At 42.3% G+C, this 17,274-nt stretch overlaps 1 protein-coding gene across 1 annotated transcript in view; it reads right to left on the bottom strand.

Moving 5' to 3' along the window:
• LOC307193016 (synaptonemal complex protein 2-like) overlaps positions 1-17,274 on the bottom strand; it is a 57,848-nt gene that overhangs the window by 3,239 nt on the left and 37,335 nt on the right. The window contains exons 18-22 of the mRNA XM_079934417.1: positions 7,840-7,941; positions 6,694-6,800; positions 5,722-5,813; positions 5,416-5,515; positions 5,252-5,310 (exon numbers count right to left, since the gene is read on the bottom strand). Of these exons, the coding sequence (XP_079790543.1) occupies positions 5,252-5,310; positions 5,416-5,515; positions 5,722-5,813; positions 6,694-6,800; positions 7,840-7,941 (460 nt within the window). The remainder of the gene's footprint in view (positions 1-5,251; positions 5,311-5,415; positions 5,516-5,721; positions 5,814-6,693; positions 6,801-7,839; positions 7,942-17,274) is intronic.

Below are 17,274 nucleotides of genomic sequence, written 5' to 3'. Positions count from 1 at the left end.
CAAACCCGTGTCCCCTGCACTGACAGGTGGATTCGTAACCACTGCGCCACTGGGGAAGCCCTCTCACCCTCTTCTGCTGGCTTCCTCTCCCTTATCAAACTTCAACACACTGGAGCAGCCCGAGAATTCTGTCCTGGAACAACTGCTCTCTATCATTGGTCCCTAAGTCAACTCATCCAGTCTCATGCTCAAGCCCCTCTGCCGTGAGTTTCAGTCCTGAACATCCAGTTGCCCGCCCGACAACTCGATCCAGACGTTGAAGTCACAAATCAGATGTATGTGTCAAATCAAGTCTTCAATATCTATCCATATCCTACTCCCCCTACCCATAAAACCAGACCTTTCCTAGTCTTCACTATTTCCTCACACGACACCGATTGCCACCTCGCTGCTCAAGCCCCGAGCTGGAAGTTGTCCTTAATCCTGCTGTTTCCCCACCCACCACATCAAACCCACCAGCAACCCTTCCAGCTCCATGTGCCCCGGCACCTTGATCTGACTCCCCACACCAACACACACACGCCCTTGAGAACGGACAGTCCTTTACTTCTATCCCTTTCATTGCAATTAGAATCGAATCCAGTGTCCTTACTGTGGCCTGCAGGGCCCTAGGTGACCACCAGCACCACACACCCGCCTTCTGACCTCAACTTATACCGCTATACCCTCACTCCTTTTGTTTGGCCCTCACTGAATTCCTAGAACATACCAAGCTGCTTACGGCCTCAGACGTCCTGTCCATTTCCTCCCAAGTGCCCTTGCCCCACTCTCCCACCAGTCCTTCATCTCACCCATCAGGTTCGAACTCAAATTTCACTTCCTTTGGAAAGTTTGACTTGACTCTCCTCTTTCCATACTATCAGATTCTCTCACCTCACACTTTTTTCCTTCTTAGCCTTTACCACTATCGTGAATGCTTATCTGTTTAATTGTTTACCATCTACCTTCCTACTAGAATGTACTCCCTTTGAGGTCGAGGACCTCTTGCCTACTGTTCTACCCCCAGGATCTAAGACAGTACCTGGTACCTAAAAGACTCAACAGTTCATTGAGTGAGTGAACATATGAACATATGCACCCTCGTCTAACATTAAAAACAGATGGGGGGCTTCCCTGGTGGCACAGTGGTTAAGAATCTGCCCGCCAATGTGAGGGACACGGGTTCGAGCCCTGGTCTGGGAAGATCCCACGTGCCGTGGAGCAACTAAGCCTGTGCGCCACAGCTACTGAGCCTGCGCTCTAGAGCCCGTGAGCCACAACTACTGAGCCCACGCACCACAAGTACTGAAGCCTGTGCGCCTAGAGCCCGTGCTCCACAAGAAAAGCCACCACAATGAGAAGCCCGCGCACCGCAGCGAAGAGTAGCCCCCGCTCGCCACAACTAGAGAAAGCCCGCACGCAGCAACAAAGACCCAATGCAGCCAAAAATAAAATAAATTTATTTTTAAAAAGTGTAAATTGGTACAATCTTTAAAAGAAAAAGTGGGCTTTTGTTACAGAAGCTGCTTTGCAACAAGCTTTTACTTTTTACTCACGTTGAACACCTTTCAAGTCAATATCATCTAAGTCATTCTTTTTGATGGCAACATGGTATATCACATGAATGTAGCAATCTACTTAACCAAACACTAGCTGGGCATCTAGATACCTTCCAATATCTCCCTATTAGAGTAGTTTGTAATACATGTTGGTCTACATGTCTTTGCACAGTCCGATTTCATCTTTAAGGTCATTTCCTAGAAGTGGAATGACTGCTGTGTCAGAAATCTCCAATCACAACTTTGGACACTGAAGGAGTTTTTAGAAAACCACCCACTTCATTTACTCTCAAATAAAAATGAAACGGAACACGCGTTTTCAAAAGAGAAATACTAAATTCTTTAAGATAAATGAAATTGCATTCTTATTAAAATGTATTTGGATATGGTCCACTTAGGGAATCTAATTCCAACCTCTAGCTTGAAGAAAATCTCAAAGTTGATATCTGCTCAACAAGCCCCGGTATTAAATGCTGTAGGAATGAACAAGATAGTATTTGAAGAATCTAGCTGGGTGGGAGGGTGGCTGTCCTTCAAGTGACTGTGTCCAAAAACAGAAGAGGTGGCATCTGCTCTACACAGTCCATATTTATTTACTCGGTGGGCCTGACAACACTGCCAGAAAGCTCTTGGAGTGGTAGCCCCATGAGCTACTGGCCGATCTGGGAAGCATTAGGGATCACAGTGGCAATTCTATAAACTCTCTCCTTTAAAAGTCTCTCAGAGTCAATCCTGTCTGGTTTCAAATCCCTCTTTCCCTTCGTAACTGCCAAAAGACAGCCGTTGTCACCCACACTGTCATCCATTCTCACCAGCTGCTGGTTGTACATCTCCTTTGCCCCAATCTACCCTTCTCCACCCTCCTGAGCTCTTCCTCTCTAGCCCCTACAACTCAATCTCTTGGCAACAAATTCCCCCAAATCCTCAGCCTCTTCCTGGAAGAAAATATCTCCTTGCCTCCTTCTTTTAACTAAAATGTGACTGACTTCTGATGGTACCACCCGTGATCATAAGTGAGGTTATTCCATGGGTCTCTCTGCAATTTTTCTTGTTTCGGTATTGCAATGCAAGACTCATTTTTTAAAAATTGAGAATTTTTATTCTCCTAGGTGCTAGAATACTTTCCACAGCACTAAAGTTATCCCTCTTTAAAGGACCGGTAGAATTCCTCTGTGATGCAATCTGGACCATATACATGTTTGTAGGGAAGTTCTTTAACAACTTTATTTCTTCTATGAATATTTGCCTATGTTTTCACATCTGTTTAGAAGTCTGTTTTATTAAATTGTATTTTTCTGGAAAATTGTCCATTTTTCCAGGTTCTCATCAAAACTTGGAGGTGTGTGGACAACTGAAAGTTAAAATGTTAACAAATGAACTCTAGGTTCTGCTCCAACCACACAACCCTCCCCAGTCTTCCTTCTCTAAGTGGCAGCACGATCCGGTTGCTAGAAGACAGCAACCTAGGAGGCATATCCCTAACTCTCCTTCCTTTACCTACTGCTTCCATCTGTCAGTAATTTACTAATTCCAGCTCCCAAACGTATCTGGAATCTCTCCATTTCTCACCCTCTCCAAAGGCCTCTAGTCAAGCTTCCCTCCTTTACTCTTCCCTCTTCCAATCAATTTCCAACATAGCAACTAGAAAGATTTTCTTAAAATATAAATCAGATTATATCACCATCACACCCAATGCCTTTGCTCAAACCCATCCATATTTTCCTTCACCCTTGGTATAAAGTTCAAACTCCTCAGCATGGTCACAGAGGGCTTCCCTGGTGGCCCAGTGGTTAAGACTCCACTCCGCCTGCCAATGCAGGGGACACGGGTTCGAGCCCTGGTCCGCGAAGATCCCACATGCTGCAGAGCAACTAAGCCCATGTGCCACAACTACCGAGCCTGCGCTCTAGAGCCCACGAGCCACAACTACTGAAGTCTGCGTGCCTAGAGCCCGTGAGCCACAACTGCTGAGCCCGTGTGCCTAGAGCCTGTGCTCCGCAACAAGAGAAGTCACCACAATACGAAGCCTGCGCTCCGCAACGAAGACCCAATACAGCCATAAACAAACAAACAAACATGGTCACAGAGAGTCGGTCATGCTCCCAGCTTCATTTCAAGTAACTGTCCCCCTTATACTACTATGATCCAAGAACTTTCAGTTTCTCAAAGATGTCAAAGTTCTAGTGTGAACCTTTGGGACCCCTAAGGAGACTATGCTTCCAAAGGTTCTGTGAGGTCAAAACTATTTTGGTAATAATGTTACTAGTACTAAGACATTATTTGCTTTCTTCATTCTTCCCCTCTCACAAATGTTCAGTGGTGTTTTCTAGGGGCCACGTGTTGTGTGGTGTCACAACGGACTGCATCCAGAGCATATATAAAGTCTTCTATTAAGCCAGACATTAAAGAGATTGCAAAAACGTAAAACAATGCTACTCTTCTCAAATTTCTTGTTTTGAAAAGTCTGATTATTTTTCATAAAACTCTGTTATTTACATCAGTATGTAATGATTTATTACTGTTATTTTTAAATAAATACATTAAAAAACTCAGTCTCAATTTTTAATGTGGAAAATATTCACAGATATAACCCACAAAGCAAAAGCTCTCTGGGGATCCTCAATAAATTTTAAAAGTGTTAGGAGATCTTATTCCAACCAGTTTGAGAACCATTCATAACCAACCATGGGCATTCAGTGAAGAGATTTTAAATGGATATCCACTTTCATCATGTATAATGGTACATGGAAGACGATGTGTGTATGAAAGAACTTTGAAAATCTATAGACTATGCTGCCATTATTATTCATTATGTTAACTGGAGTAAATAGCAGAATGGATAACTCAAATTTTGACAGTTTTTGTTGTTCTGGTTTGAAATACATGATGTGATCAGAATTATACCCTTTTGGGGACTTCCCTGGCGGACCAGTGATTAAGACTCTGAGCTTCCAATGCAGGGGGCGAGGGTTCGACCCCTGGTCATATATAATAAATATATGAATATAAATAAATAAATATAAATTTATCAAATATAAATAAATATTTTAAAAGGAAAAAAATAATATCCTTTTTAAAACCACGTGACTTACATTTCTGTGATAAAAGCGGATGCTCAACTGGTAGAGAAAGCTTTACCCATTATAACTTTATATAGGGATCCCTTTTGATTCAAGCAGGAAGAAAACACTAGAATTTCTCCCAGGGCACAGGCAGTGGAGTGAAGGGCTCCACTCTCCATTCCCCGACTCCCTACACTCTAGAAAGAGGAACAGTGGTCCAAACGGATAGAAACAGCAGCCTCAGATTATAACTGACTAATCACAGTGAAAACATGCAGCAAGATAAACCCATGTGTTGTTTGAAAATACATATATATGTTTAAAATATTTACATACATATAAGGTGTATAGAATATGTTCTTTCAAGAACACAATTCAGTTTAAATGAAAATCAACTGTTCACACAGAAACCTCTATATTTTTCTTAAAAATCTATTTTAATTTTTTAAAATATTGCTTAAAAAGAAAACACTTTGTATCAAAAAACACTGAAATTCGGATGGTCCTGTTTATGCTTTTCAAAATGTATACTTCCTGAGCGACATCCCAGGGCACGCCCTGTGCCCAGAGAGAACCACGGAAGTGGCTGGTTAGTATCAACTAAGATACTTCTAGAAAGAATGCTTGTTAAAAAAATAAATAAATAAATACCTCAGCAGCTGCAGTTCACAGAATGATTTCAGATCATCAGACTGTTTCCCCCAAAATTCCTAAAATTGAACAAAAGTTTGGTTGGTTGAAGCGGTTGACAGTTACCCTACCCGGGAACAGACCCTCTTAAGTCAAAGAGAATGTTCCAAACAAAAAGAATTTACCAGAACATCCTCCTCAAGGCGTTGCAGACCCCCAATATCCTTCTCAAGATTGCTCAGCTCTTGAAGAACTAAAGTGTGAAACTGTTCCAGTTTATTCAGTCTGAAAAAAACAAAAGCAACGAATTTCACTGGGACCACTTGGACGTGACACAAGACCTTTTTACTCTTATTGCAAAGATAACTTCCTATTTTTCTCTAGACGGTTCTTGTCTTAAAAATATACGTCTCCTTTCTCTTCTTTCCCCTTGGAAATGTTGTTTGTGAGGGATCCCAAGTCCATAAATTTGTTTTGAACCCAACACTTACCTGCACAGATGTATCTGGTTTAAAAGTTTTGTTAGGCAATCTGGTGCTTGCTTTGCAGTTTCTGAATAAAGTGGGCTCCTTCTGTACCTAAGCTAAACCACACAGTAACAAAATGAGCACGTTTGGCTTAAACATAACTACCCAAATTGGGTGTGGGCTTTGCATTAAAAAGATGTTGCCTGCACATAACATTCACAGCAAATATTATCACTGAAGAACTGTAATAAGACACCATGCCACACACTTCGTGTATTACCTCAGGTTTGATACCCATAAAGGACAATAAGCTAAAAATAGTAAAATTTATATTCAAGCTACTGATACACATATTGAATATCATGAACCAATTTCCATGAGAAATTAGCTTACACTGGTACCGCAGAGAATAAGATTGGAGATCTTCCAAGTTAGTTCAATGAATCCATGTTAGGGTAAGATACTTTTCTCAAATGTGCTAATAAATAACTTAGTAGGGATTTATAAACAGTAGGACAAAATGGAGGGGATGGAAGTGGTTTCAAAGTTCACCTTGCAGGCAAGCTTTTGTGACAGCCTGTATGTGCGGTGTCTCAACTGGCCACCACTCAGCTGACCACCTGCCCACGGCCACCTCCTTCTTTCTCCCAGACACCTCTCTCACCCACATGGCCCCCCCGCCTTCTCTTCCTTGTCTATCACTGTGACCAAATCACTGCTTCCTGGTTGTCCAGTTTTCTGAGAATGCAATCAACAAAACCAAACCTTTCCATATCGGTCCATCTGGTCCCGTGGTAGCAAATGGACATGGAATAGCTGTCTTATTTCCACAATTCACAGAGGCACTAAGGTCAGTGACCACAGCTAAGACAAACCTACCTCCCCAGAGACTCAGGGACACCTTCACACAGGAAGGACAACAATGGTATTAATGAATATGAACCTGTTACTTTAAACACACAGCGAGCTAGCTTTTCATTTTTAGTGGACCGTTACCTCGTATTTTCTTTTCAGTTCTCTAGTGAAGTTTTCAAAGGTGGTGATCATTGCAGAACCTTTCAAGTTCTCTGGAATAACTTTTAAGGATGAGGTAGAAATGCCTTCTGAACAAGAAGAATAGAACATGAAATAAAACTAACACAGGTCTCAAAATAGGTGTGCTCGGTCCCCCCGCTGCCCAGAGTGTGGACAGTCATCTGGAAGCACAGATGCGATCCACAGCCGCCCCACTGGCTGCCCGGCTGTGAGTGCAGCGGGGCTGACTCTGGCCATGACCCACCAGCCCAGCTTGAGGCAAGAGTCCTCAGCGGATGCTTCCTGCTGCTCCCACTAAAACTCTCTCTCTGGCAAGTGCTCATTTCATCCAAACTTTCCCAGCACTTTAAATCAGAGCAACTGAGAGTACGGCTAAAAAGCAGGCTGAGGTGTGGTAAGAGGATTTTAGGAGGATGTGACGGGTAGGGCATTTCTAGGGGCAATGCTGGCATAACAGCTTCTGGGTGCCAAGGAGTTTTACGAGGGCTCATGAGGGGTCTGGCACTGTTCTAAGGGATTTGTATGTATCAACTCATTTAATTCTCACAAAATCCAAGTGAGACAGGCACTGTTAATGCCCACTTTTAACACAGACATCAGGTAACCGGTGCAAGCTCACAATGACAGCTCCAGGATTGGAACCCGGGCTGCCTGGCTCTAAACCACAGCCCTCTAGTACCTTAGGGCTTCCAAATCTGCCTTCTCGGAGCCTTTTGTTTCAAAGTATCATAGTGTCACTCATCCTGAAGGCCACCACCACATATGCAGCCTTTTCAGATCAGTCTCCTTCATTTGTACAGAGTGCGTATTTTTAACTCAAAAATTTAGCTAATAATCATCACCTAAAGCAGAGACCTAGGCTCTGAATATCGCCACTAAGAATTAAGAGGCAGAAATCAAATTTCCAGGAGGAGATAGTGCTTGCTTTTATCTACAATTTGTGCAGCAAGGCACTTGTCTCTGAAAGGACAAAGTGCTTCGTTTTCAGGGTCCTGCAGCTACTACGATCTTAAAACTGTAACTGCCTCGTAATTCACGTTGGGACATTCAAGGCTTACACATTTGCCACATTCTTTCTTGACCGGCTGGCTGGGTGCACAATGTTACCTGCCAAGTCTGTTTCTTCTGCCACTGAGGAAAGGCATCCTGGAGCATCACCTTCTTCCAATCGCGACTGCTTCCCCTTAGCGAAATGATCATCTGCTCTGTCTGAAGGCAAGCGCAGTTCACTGATAACCACACACACGTTTCTTGGGTCCTAAATTTATCTCGCTCTCTTTCTGCCAGTTAGTATCTAGCCTTGATGAGCAGCAAGCGAAACTCATTCCCTGCTTGTTACAAATTGCTTATCATGTGGCATGTTGACTAAGAGCAACGCAAGTATCAAAGCACTCAGTCTACGGGTGCCTGAAAGAGGACCCACGGGAACATGCCTCCCCCTTTGACGAGCTCAGTAACGTTCAGGAACACTCCCCTGAGCAGGATACAGCCTGCGTCAAACAAAAAGCAGTAATGGTTGGCATCAAACCCACTTCCAGGGCTCTGGGCTAAAGAACAAGGCGGCAAGGTTTCCAGGCCGACTGGCCCTTGGAAGCTCATCGGATCACCCCCGCAGAGGGCGCCACCTGCTGGTGACACAGGAGCTTCGGCACCGAACTGACAGCTGCCTCATAAGGAGCTCATCTTGGGTCCTCGCTAGCTCAAGTGACTGAGAGCCTCCGCTGATGAGATTTAAATACAGATTCTGTTTTCAGTTCAGCATTTACTAAACATTTTCTTTTTTTAAAACAAATTGAAGTATAGCTGCTGTACAAAGTGAGATAAGCTACAGGTATACAATACAATGATTCACAATTTTTAAACGTTATACTCCATTTATAGTTATTATAAAATATTGGCTATATTCCCCATGTTGTACAATATATCCTTGTAGCTTATTTTATACCTCATAGTTTGTACCTCTTACAGCTCACAGATATGGAGAAGAAACTGGTTACCAGTGGGGAGAGGGGGGCAGGGAGGGGAAAGATAGGGGTAGGGAAATAAAAAGTACAATATCTTTTATTTTGATGTTCAGTTCACACCAAACATGTCCTCACCCCATCCGGGCCCTCTGTCTCATCAGTGGCATCTTATCACTGTCAATAGTGCACTAGCACCAGGCCCGACTGCTGCTTTTTACCATCCTCTTCTCTCCCACCATCAAGGCCTGAGGCTCTGCCTACAGAAAGCATCCATACCTCTCTGCATCCCCACACCGAGACTGTCCAAGGCCAGCTCCCGGGAGGAGCTCGTCAGTCCCATCCCTTCAACTGGCATCCCCCAAATCCCTCTCTTGCCCGAGCTCTCTCGAGCAGCAAACCTGTGTTTCCAACTGCCCACCCAACATCTCCGCTCAAAACCCACTCTTGGGGCTTCCCTGGTGGCGCAGTGGTTGAGAGTCCACCTGCCGATGCAGGGGACACGGGTTCATGCCCCGGTCCGGGAGGATCCCACATGCCGCAGAGCGGCTGGGCCCGTGAGCCATGGCCGCTGAGCCTGTGTGTCCGGAGCCTGTGCTCTGCAACGGGAGAGGCCACAACAGTGAGAGGCCCACATACCGAGAAAAAAAAAAAAAAAAAACACACTCTTTTCCATTCCTCCCCACCCCAGCTGCTCTTTCTTCCCCACCATACACTCAGCCCCGCCACACACACTTAACTGGGAAGACATCTGCTCTTCCCTCTCTCCTCCCACATCTAGCTAGTCACTACAGATTTCCCCCCTGAAAGTTCTGGAATTTAATTTCATGAATTTGCTCAATGAATATTTGAGTGTTACTATGTGCAGGGAGCTGGGCAAAATGGTGGGCAGATGGTAGGAAAGCAAAGAGGCAAGTTTCCCCTTCTGCATTCCACTGCTCTACCCTGGTCTCCTTCCAGCTCCTCAGACCCTGGGCCACTCTCACCTCAGGGCCTTTGCACCTGCCGCTCTTCTGACTTGCATCCTCCCCCCACCTCCCCATAACTACACTAAGGTTTCCCCTGGCCATCCAAACTAAAATTTCAACCCAACCCTCTAGCTCTTAAATCCCCTTCCCTGCTTAATTTTTACTTAGCCTCTATCACAATATAATATACTACACATTTCACTTTTCTTGGGTATTATGTCTCCCCCACTAGAAGGTAAGGTCCAGTGAGGGCCCGTATGCTGTCTGTTTTGTTCACTAGAATATCTAACACGTAGGAAAGTGGCTGGTGCATAGCAGACATCAGTAGACATTCACTGAATGAAAGAATGAATAAGTGAGTAAATGCTGCAGAAATCCAAGATTCTACAAAATAAGATATATCTTATATCCTAAAAAAGGATCTTAGTAAAACAAGAATGTATTCTAATTATCTTATACTAGCAGTGAGGGTAGAGATACAGGAATATCAAAAACCTTAGAGACCCAAATACCTGCTACATAAATAACAAACTGAAATTAATAAAATTTAGTATTTTAAGATCTGCTAAAACTACTTTTGGGAGGAACTGTAAAATACTAATTTTTAGAAATAGCACCATAGTAGGAAATACCAGTCATAAACATCAAAGTGACAGAAGGAAAAGAAAAAGAAATTTGCTATTAAAATTATGCAAAACAGAGAATAGTCAATGTTAAAATAGTTCATGCCCTGTGGTAAAACAGAAGATACATTTTTAAGAAAAATGAGTAACTTAGGTTTAAATGTCAACTTATTTTCTATTAAAGAAACAAAAAGGAAATAGCAAAATGAGAGGTAAAACAAGAGAGATAATAAATATCTAATTGAGAGAAAAGGATGAGCAAATGCAGAAAGAAGTAAATTAATAATACCAGATATATAGATAAAATGATCATATATGAATGATGACTTTCATGGGACACCTTAGTTGCTTTGCTATAATAGAGTTTTCATAAACTGAAAACTTCGGTAGAGGTCACATTCTCACTTGGAAAAGAAAGAGCCCACAATCAGCCCCTCTAATAAAAAATAAAATAAAATAAAATGAAAAGCATAAGAAAAGCTCTCAGCTTTGAGAGGTGCCACTATCTCTTCTCACTGCTCTTAGATTAGGTGTGTTTGTTTGAAAGTATGGGTGGATATTTTCTAGGGAGTTGCACTGTGTCAAGGCTAAATGATTTTTAAAAATCAAAGAAAGAATCCAGACACAGCACTGTCCTCTTCCAGCCTCAAAATAAATGGAGCTCATGCTTGAATCTCACATGGTGTCCATATCCCAGTCAGGGCCCAAAGAAACCACTTAGAAAGGATTCCAGCCAGCCCCAACGAAGCACCGTTGAACAACTACTACGTTTCTTTACATTTCTTTCCTTGCTGCCTGTTCTGTCCCTTCCAGTTTTTTTTTTTTTCCTCTTCTGACAACATATTTGTAGCAAGAGCTCAAAGCATGGCCTTGAATTTCGATGTATCATGCTAATGCACCACCCGTGGAAAAGCAGGGCATCTGCTGGAACAGACAATGTTTACCTTCAATGGAGAGACGAATCCAGGAACACTGTGTAAATAAGCTGGTTGCCCCCTGAATGAGCTGCTTGGAATTTGTGAACCTACTAAACAGGGATCATCCCTATGGACCACTTCAGGGACATGGAAATAATTTGGCATAGAAAACCCTTTCTGAAGAGGCAATCTTGTTAAGTACTTTACCTGAAACAAAGGAATGGCTCTCCAGAGAGAACAGGCTCCCCTAGGGAAATCAGTGCACTCGTTAAAGGATGCAGGTCCTAAGTGATGCAGTTGGCTCAGCTTTGTTTCCATGGTAACGGCATGCCTCTTATAACCAGGACTTTTTGACATTCTCATAAAGGGGTTAAAACTATGTACACACAGCACTTCAAAAATGAACACAAGCAGCAAACACACCGTGGCTGAAACTAGAGTGATCTCAAATGAATGCTAACTCGTTTGTGGGTGGCTGGTAGAAGGAGTGCGCGCTTGCTTTTGAACACAGCTGTCTTCATTGCCATGAGAATTGAAGACTTTTGCCATCTGAGGAGCTTCTGAACTTATTTTGGGCACAGGCTGTAGAGAATAATGTGGTGTCTATATTACATTTATTTACTCATACTTCTGATAAAACGGTTTTTAGCGCTACACAGAATCAACCCTAGGATTAATACCCAAGCTCTCCTAAATTACGGCATTTAAAAAAATCTTACTCTGAGGTGACACCCTGTGGCTTAAAATGATAAAAGGCCAACAACCTTCACTGGAGCGAGAATAGTCTTCTTTACCAAAATATCCTTCCTGTGGAGGCACTTTCCTAGCGCCAATTCCTTTGTTTTTTCTACCAATGCGTACTATGCCGAGAATATGAAAAATTAAAGACAATCTTTATCGCTGAATTCCTCAGTCTGACGGGGAGTACTGAAATAACTTCTGCCTGGATTAATGCATTTTAAAAATCAGGAAATCAATTCATAATACTTAGTTGTGACTATGTATAAATGATTATTCAATATGGAATTATGCAGAGGTTCGTCACTAAATGACAGCGTTTTCTAAGTTTCTTATTCTGGTTCCTTGGCAAATATTCACCGAATGCCTCTATGTGCCAGGCACCAAACTAGGCAATCAGCACCACTGGAACAAAGAAGCCATCCTCCTGACTCCTTCCCAACTCTGGAGGCCTCTCCAAGAAGGCGCATGAGGGCAAAATGCAAACTCATGAGTAATCATCCCGTCTGCTTGCAGTTCTGGGAGCACGGCATATCCAAAGTTCCAGGGTAAACATTAAAACAACAGTCTGTGAGCAAAATAGCAGAATAGGAGTTTTCTACTGTTTTCCCCCAAAGGACACCAATTTTGAAAATCACCTACTGACAGAGTGGCCTTCGTGGAAGTCTGAGAGTCCAGTGGGGAAGATCTAACACATTGTCTGAGGAAGGAAAAAATGCAAGATTGGCTGCACGGAAGAGGGTAACAAGGACACTTTCGCTTGAGCCACATCACCACTTGCTCAAAGGCAGCACAGCTCAGGGCCAAGAGAGACCCTCTTAGCTCATGAGTTCTCCACTGGGGAAGGTGAGAGGGTTTGAGGGAGCGCTCGTTTTCCCCAGCTGTGAGGGACCCTGCCAAAGAAGACCGTTTCTTGCTTGCCCCATCCAGAATACTGAGGGACACTACATGGCTCGGGGGTGGGGAGTGGCTGGGAGAACAGAATCCGGGGTTCTCAGGGAGCATCAAACGGATGCAGATCCTACTGTTTCAGGGACTCCATTAGGAAGCCTACTCATGAGCTGCTGGGGAGGCCTCAGCTACGGATGCCCCCGCAACTGGACCATACAGCGCAACCAATCCATGTGCCTCACCCATACACAGCCCCAGCCTGTGCTTGGCTCACTTTGCACACACACCCCAGGGGCAATGACTGTGCGTGTTTGTAGACAGCCAGCCCTATTCAGCAGGATGGGGATTAAGCACACATGCTCGAGCGTCCACCACTGCCCTAGGGAAGGCAGCAGGAGGCTGGGAGCACCTGGCCTGGCCATGCAGATCCCAGAGAAAGCGAGATCTGCAGAGGTACCCCGGAGAAAGCAAAGTGTGGAGCAGGCAGAGCCATAGGAAAGGTCTGAGAAAGCTTCAGAATCCCTAGTAGACAAAAGGTATTTCTCTCCTGAAGGCAGTCAGCAAAGACTAAAGGAGGTGACTGCTTCTTCAAATATGAAGACAGCAACGCGAAACTTCAGGAACGTGAGAACTCAAGGAAACGTGACACCTCGCCCAAACCACAATAATTATATAGTCATGGATCGCCACAGAAAATGGAGCTCTGCAATTTGCCTAGTAAAGACTGCAAAATAGTTGCTTTCAGGAAGCTCAGTTGGCTACAAGAACACACACAGACAATTCAATAAAATCAGGTAAACAATAAGCAAACAAGATGAAAAGTTTAGGGGCTTCCCTGGTGGCACGGTGGTTGAGAGTCCGCCTGCCGATGCAGGGGACACGGGTTCGTGCCCCGGTCCGGGAAGATCCCACATGCCACGGAGCGGCTGGGCCCGTGAGCCATGGCCACTGAGCCTGCGTGTCCGGAGCCTGTGCTCCGCAACAGGAGAGGCCACAACAGTGAGAGGCCCACATACCGGAAAAAAAAAAAAAAAAAACATGAAAAGTGTAATAGAGAAATAGAAATAATAGAAAAAGAACCAAACAGAAACTCTGGAGCGAAAGAATACAAAAGTGAAATGAAAAATGCAATAATAGAGAATATGAGCAGCAGACCTGATCCAGAAGAAGAAGAATCTGTGTCAAAGGCAGATCATTTATCCAAATTATCCAGTCAGAGGAGAACAAAGGAAAAAGAATAAAAGAGAGTAAGAAAGCCTATATGAACTACGTGATAGCACTAATACAAACAAACTATACCATTAATAGAAACAATTCACAGAAACACAACAAACAATCCTAAAATTTCTATGGAACAACAAAAGACCTCAAATAGCCAAAGCAATTGAGAGAAGAACAAAGCTGGAGGCATCATGTTTCCTGATGTCAAACTACATTACAAAGATGTAATAAAACAGTAGGGTACTGGCATAAAAAAGAGACCGGGAAATCAATGGAATAGAATAGACAGCCAAGAAATAAACCCAGGCATATACAATCAAATTAATTGACAACAAAGAAGCCAAGAGTATACAATGGAAAAAAAAAAAAGTCTCTTCAATAGATGGTGTTAGGAAAACATGACAGGCACGTGTAAAAGAATGAAACTGGACCACGATCTCACACCATACACAAAAGTTAACTCAAAATCGATTAAAGACTTATATGTAAGACTTGAAATCATAAATTCCTAGAAGAAAATACAGGCTGTAAGCTCCTTGACATCCATCTTGATGTCATTTTTTGGATTTGACACCAAAAGCAAAGGCAACAAAAATGAAAATAAACAAGTGGGACTACATCAAACTAAAAAGCTTCTGTATAGAAAAGAAAACCATCAACAAAATGAAAAATCAAACTACAAAAGGGAAGAAAATATTTTCAAATCGTACATCTGACAAGGGGTTACTATCCAAAATATATAAAGAGCTCATATAATTCAATAGCCAAAAAACCAAATAATCGATTAAAATGAGAGCAGAGAATCTGAACAGACATTTCTCCAAAGACATACAGACAGCCAACAGGTGCACCGATGATTGGAGCAAACCAAAACCACAACGAGATAAACTCACACCTATTAGAATTCCTATTATCAAAAAGACAAGAGATAACAAGTGTTGGTGAAAATGTGGAGAAAAGAGAACCCTTGTGCACTGTTAGTTGGAATGTAAATTGGTGCAGCTACTCTGGAAAACAGTATGGAGGTTCTTCCAAAAATTAAAAATGAAACTACCATATAATCTAGCAATTCCACTTCTTTGTATTTAACAGAAGAAAATGAAAACACTAACTTGAAAATATATATGTACCCACCATGTTCACTGCAGTATTATTTATAGTAGCCAAGACATGGAAGCAATATGTGTCCAATGATGGATAAAGAAAATGTGGTATATATATACAACAGGATAATATTCAGTCGTAAAAAAGAATAAAATCTTGCCATTTGTGTCAACACGGATGGACCTTGAGGGCAAAATGCTAAGTGAAATAACTCAGACAGAAAGACAAATACTGTATGACCTCACTTATATGTGGAATCGAAAAGGAAAACAAAAAACAAAACCAAACTCATAGGTACAGAGAACAGATTGGTGGTTGCCAGAGGTGGGTGAAGGGGTGCACATGGGTGAAGGGGGTGAAAAGGTACAAACTTCCAATTACAAAATAAGTCCTAGGGCTGTAATGTACAGACAGGATGGCGACTGTAGTTAATACTTTATTGTGTATTTGACAGTTTCTGAGACAGTAGACCTTAAAAGCTATCATCTCAAGAAAAAAAAAAATGTAACTACCTGTGGGGATAGATGTTAACTCGACTTATTGTTGTAATCATTTTACAATATGTACAAATATCAAATCATTGTTATACACCTGAAATTAATATGCTACCTGAAATTAATATGCTACATGTCAATGATATCCCAATTTTAAAAAAAGGAAACAATCTACACGTTATTGGAGTCCCAGAAGGATAAAAGAGGGAAAGGGGGCAGAAAGCTATTTTAAAAAATAATGGCCGATGGGGGAGAATGGATGCATGTATACGTATGGCTGAGTGGCTTTGCTGTGCACCTGAAATTATCACAACACTGTTAATCGGCTATACCCCAATATAAAATTTAAAAATTAAAAAAAATAGGGACTTCCCTCGTGGCGCAGTGGTTAAGAAACTGCCTGCCAATGCAGGGGGACGTGGGTTTGAGCCCTGGTCCGGGAAGATCCCACATGCCGTGGAGCAACTAAGCCCGTGAGCCACAACTACTGAGCCTGCGCTGTACAGCCCGTGAGCCACAACTACTGAGGCTGCACTCTAGAGCCCACGAGCCACAGCTACTGAGTGAGCTCTTGTGCCTAGAGCCCATGCTCCACAACAAGAGAAGCCACCGCAATGAGAAGCCCGCGCACAGCAACGAAGAGTAGCCCCCGCTCGCCACAGCTAGAGAAAGCCCACGCGCAGCAGTGAAGACCCATCGCAGCCAAAAATTAATCAATTAGTTATTTTTTTAATAATAATAATGGCTGAAAACTTCCAAAATCTGGGGAGAAATTTGGACATCCAAGTTCATGAAGCTCTCAAACCCCCAAAAGATTCACCCACAAAGATCTTTGGCAAGACACATTATAACGAAACTGTGTAAAATCAAACACACAGAGAGAATTTTAAAAGGAGCAAAAGAAAAAAATTTTCTCACATACAAGGGGACACCCATAACGCTATTAGCAGATTTCTCTGCAGAAACCTCACAGGCAAAAAAAGAGTGGGATAATGTATACATGTAAAGTGCTGAAAGAAAAAACTGCCAACCAACAATACTTTACCTAGAAAAGTTGTCCTTCATAAATGAAGGAAAGATTAAAACTTTCCCAGAAAAATAAAAGCTTAGGGAGTCATCACCACTAGATCTGCCTTACAAATAGTGTGGAAAGCAGTTTATCAAAAGAAATGAAAAAACACTAATTAGTAACATGAAAATATATTAAAAAATATAAAACACACTGGTAAAGTATATATTCAAATTTGGAATACTGTAATATTGTAATACAGTGGTGTGTTAATGAACTCTAGAATAAAGGTCAAAGGGTGAAAATATTTAAAATAATTATAGCTATAATTTCTAATAGATATACAATATAAAAAGAGATAAATTATAACATCTAAGACATAAAATGTGGGTGGGGAGAGAAAAACGGTAGAGTTTTGTATGCAATAGAAGTTATCAGCTTAAACTGTATCTCGAAAATGTTTTATGTGAGCCTCATGGTAAACACAAAGCAGAAATCTATAGTAGATACATAAAAAATAAAGCAAAGGGAATCAAGGCATACCACTATAGAAAATCATCAACCACAAAAGAAAACAGCAAGAGAGGAAGAAATTAAAAGAAACAACAAAACAGCC

This window comes from Stenella coeruleoalba (genome assembly GCF_951394435.1).
Source record: "Stenella coeruleoalba genome assembly, chromosome: 10".
NCBI lineage: Eukaryota > Metazoa > Chordata > Mammalia > Artiodactyla > Delphinidae > Stenella > Stenella coeruleoalba.
The sequence above is the reverse complement of the archived record's forward strand: the minus strand, read 5'-3'. Positions and strand labels throughout refer to the sequence as shown.